A 4,665-nucleotide genomic window follows, 5' to 3' on the forward strand; every position below is an offset into this window, starting at 1 on the left:
TTATTGTATAATATGTTATGTATAAAAATTAAAAAATATTATATACATATACATATATTAATTATATATATAAAATTAATTACCGATATATAATGTTTCATATATTTTAAATATATATTTTATATTTTAATTTTAATTTGATAATTAATTTTTAATTTTAGACAGTAAGAATAAATTTTCCTAAAAATTATTTGACTAACCAGTAGTAACCAGTTGTACTGTCTCCAAAACATACGCATTGCCCCATATATAATTATAACAAAACAAACAAAAAAACTATAAAAGGATCATTACAACTCATGGATGTTTTCAATAATAACAGAACTTTGTAAAACTATAAAAACACCAAGACTAAATTGATTATTAACTATAACAATCAAGCATGCAGATTATTGAAGTACCTGTTGTGATTGTAGGTGCAGGACCTGCTGGAATAGCAACCGCAGGATGCCTCAACAAACTCAAAATCTTTAACATTGTTCTTGAAAAAGATGATTGCCCTGTTTCTCTTTGGAGAAAAAGAGCCTATGATCGTTTGAAACTACACTTAGGAAAAGACTTTTGTAGCCTTCCACATTATCCTTTTCCTTCTGACTTTCCCAATTTTGTCCCTAGGGTTGATTTCTTGCGCTACATTGACTCTTACATTGCGCATTTTGGCATTGACATCAACTACAACTGCTCTGTTGACTCCGCTTTCATTGACCAAAGCAGTGGAAAGTGGAGGCTCCTTGTTACCAACAACTCTTCTGGTGCCGGCGAGATCTATGAGGCGGAGTTTCTGGTGGTTGCGAGCGGAGAGAATAGTGAAGAGTACATCCCAAACATTAAAGGGCTTGAGAACTATCAAGGAGAGTCCATGCATTGTAGCAAGTATTTGAATGGGAGAGAAATGTACAAGAAGAATGTTTTGGTTGTTGGATGTGGCAATTCTGGCATGGAAATTGCTTATGATCTTTCAACTTGGGGTGCATATACCTCTATTGTCATCAGAAGTCAAGTAAATTATTTTTCTGTCGATAGATATGTAACTATTTATGTCTATATCTCTGAAAAAAGATGGTTTTATAATTCTTGCAAATTATAGTGTTAATAAATTACTAATGATAACTAATTAATTGGTACAAATCACAAAACCTGCTAGTTCCTTAGCATTTCTTTTAAGCAAATTCTTGTGCTTGCAATCAAATTGCATGCATTGCATCTGTTCTGATATATGAACCCTATATAGTACAAAATAACCAACAAAATTTAATAGTGAGTGTATGCTATTCATTCAGGTGCATTATTTTAGTAAGGAAATGGTGTATGCGGGTATGTTGTTGCTGAAACACTTCACGGTGGAGAAAGTGGACAAGATCATGATTGTTATGAGCAAATTGAAGTATGGAAATATGTCTAAGTATGGTTTGATGAGGCCAAAGGAGGGACCTTTTGCACTCAAAATAAAAGGTGGTACTACTCCTACCATTGACGTTGGTTGTGTGGAAAAGATTAAGAAGGGAAAAGTGAAGGTAATAAATACATATATACTTGTTTAATGCTAGATAATCAATTTTTTAAGATCAGTCGATTTTTTAAAATTATTTTATTTATCTAAAATTTTAGATTTTAAATTATAAATCTAAACATTAAAGTCGGTTAATGTTGTTTAAGTAAAAGTTAATTTTTTTATACTTTTTTAGTTAATTAATTATAATTTGTAAATTGATTTCTTAATTAACAATGGGTTCTATCCGATCAATTAGTTATCCTTGTCTTAAATTAAATTTAGGTTTATCCTGGTATTTCAAGTATCAAGGAAGGAAAGGTAGTTAAATTTGTTGATGGACAACATGCTCATTTCGATGCAATCATCTTTGCTACTGGATACAAAACCAATGTGCTGAAGTGGCTTAAGGTGCGTATATTTATATTTTTATTTTGGAAATAATATTCTATTTCCTAAAGAAACAAATCTATTCAATGGATAGTGGGTATAGTAGTCTCAAATTCAATTTTAAATTATAAAAATATTTTATAACAAAAAAGAATAAACAAAACCAACTAGAACTTGTCTTATTTAATATAGATTAATAATAAATTTTGACTTTTTTTTGGTCTTTGTAGTGTTACCGTTTAGATTAATGTACTTAATAAATATGTTTGTGTAATTAATTGTGTTACATTTTTGGCCGTTCAGGATTACAAGAATCTATTCAATGAGAATGGAATGCCAAAACCAAGTTACCCAAATCATTGGAAAGGAGAACATGGAATTTACAGTGCTGGATTTTCGAGAAGAGGATTAGAAGGCATCTCATTTGATGCGATGAAAATAGCAAATGATATCAACTTCACTTTGACTTCAAGGGTCAATCAAATTACATCTTAGTTCTATTTTACAGTGATACATGCAAGCTGATCATGCAAGCTAATCGATTGATTGAAATAAGGTGAAAATTCAAGTGCAATCGATTTTATGTGAAGTTGATAGTTGAGAATAGTTAAATGATTTAATTGATTTGACTAAATTTTTATGAGAAATTCTAGAGGACAAGCAAGTTTTGTAATTTATAGCCATCAATTGATGTTTTTGATGGTGTGAAATTTTGTCCAATAATATGAAATTACTCACTTTTGTTTTAGTATTTATCTTGTTTACAATTTTACCCCTACACTTTATTAAGATTATTATTTATCCCTAAAACTTTATTTTTATCTCGAATCTTTTATATATTTATGTTTTTACACCTAGACTTTCTATATTCATCATATTTATAGTCCAAATATTTTATTATTTATACTTTAGTCCACTTTTTTCCCTAAGTTACTTAATACTCATATTTTGGGTGTATTATACAAAAATTATATGTATCAATTCTTTGTTTATGGCACTTTTAAGCCTTTTAATCACTTTTCTTGAAATCTTTCATTCTTTTACACACTTAATCACAATAAACATCATCTTATGAGTCTTTTTCTTGATTCTCAAGATTATATTTTGCGCCCTAAGTGCACATCACGATCCGGCCATCATCATCAATCATGTTCAACCATCCAAAATTCATAACAAACACTAATAAACTATATCAATAACTCATTCATCATTCAATCATCATGATAAACACTCATAGGCATAATTTTTTTTTCAAATTATCATCAACGCATTAATTACTGTTTTATGACATTCATGAGGAATCTAATTTAATCCTAACCCTTATTACCTCACTTGTAAGGCTTTTCGATTCACTTGTTAGCACCTTTTGACCGCCTCTTCCTCCTAAATCAAAATTAAAATTCATTTTAATCACTTTTAGGCCTTATGGTCGAATCACCGTACCACAAAGGAAAAAGGGAAAGAATTTTCACCCTTTGAAACTTGAAATTTGTGTATGAGCACTTTGAGAATCCTAAGATATAATTCATGAATAAAACATTATTAAAGGCAATTTCTTGCTCTCCAAGAAATCCTTGGGCAAAATTTGAAGAGAATTAAGAGAAATAAATATTCTCACTTTTTGAGCTTGAGAAAGATGTTTTCCTACACTTTGAGGCTTCTAAAAATGATTTCCTAAATAAGAGAAGCAAGAAAATTGTTCATCCCTTAGAGAATGAACCATGATAACTGAATTTTTGAAGAGAGAAAAAAAAAGGATTTTGTTCACAAACCTCAAGGTTTAGGGAAGTGAAAACTTGAGGAACGGTGGAATTTGAAGTGTTCTAGATTTAGGGAGAAATCGGTCAAGGTATGGTTTTAGTTTTTCGTAGTTAATGTTTAATGTCACGTGAAAACTTAGGTTAAAAGACTATAAAATAGGAATGAATTGAATTAGTTGTGTACGATGAGTATATGAATAATGATGATAATTGATGCGTTGAGGATGGTTGGATTTTAATGGAATAAATGTATATGTATATAATTTAGTCGGCTTTTGCTTCGCAGGTCAAGTCTATATCTTGATTATATGACTATCTTTTGGAACTCTAATTATATAAATTTGTCTCTTAATTCTCTGTATAAACTTTCTGTCTTTCTGTTTTCGTGAGTGTTGTATCTTTGATTTTGTTTTTATTGTACTCATTCCTTTCAAGACTTCTAGATATATGATTCTTGATATATGTATGTGTGTATCTTACTCTTTCCTTTCAAGGGCTTTTAGATATGTGTGTGTGTTTTATTTTAGAGGTTGTAATACTACACCACTTCTAATTTACGGCTTAAGCATAAAGTTTTATGTGATAGGGTGTTACATACTCCATTCTCCGAAGTGAAATGTGACACATTATAATCCAAAAAATAATAAAAGTTACTATTTTGGTAATAAATATTACAAAGGAAGGAAGAAAACACTTTTCAATAATAAAAGATCTTACAAAAAGTGGAATAGTAATAAAAGAAAAATGGCACAATAAAAATATAGAAAGAAAATGTCATCGTTGTGGTAGTAAAGGTCAATGGTCACGTATTTACCGTATGTCATAGTACTTAGTTGAACTTTAACAAGTGTAACACCCTCACCATCAGAATGTCACGCATCCGGCTGCGCCACTTTGATAGCATCAAGAAGTATTACAACGACTTCATATACTTAATAAAAAAATAGGAGCCTTTGACTCAAAACTATATCGCTATTTTTTTCGAAAAGCTGAAAAAATACTATATGTTGAAAACACACAAGCATA

The 4,665-nt window shown here is 30.0% G+C and overlaps 1 protein-coding gene across 1 annotated transcript; it reads left to right on the top strand.

Moving 5' to 3' along the window:
* LOC107607089 (probable indole-3-pyruvate monooxygenase YUCCA11) lies at positions 381 to 2,620 on the top strand. The gene is made up of 4 exons (XM_021106698.1): positions 381 to 1,000; positions 1,281 to 1,514; positions 1,775 to 1,900; positions 2,183 to 2,620. Exons 1-4 carry the CDS (start codon positions 383 to 385, stop codon positions 2,372 to 2,374), a joined length of 1,170 nt encoding a protein of 389 aa, XP_020962357.1. The 5' UTR covers positions 381 to 382; the 3' UTR covers positions 2,375 to 2,620.

This window comes from Arachis ipaensis, chromosome B07 (genome assembly GCF_000816755.2).
Source record: "Arachis ipaensis cultivar K30076 chromosome B07, Araip1.1, whole genome shotgun sequence".
Classification (NCBI taxonomy): Eukaryota; Viridiplantae; Streptophyta; class Magnoliopsida; order Fabales; family Fabaceae; genus Arachis; species Arachis ipaensis.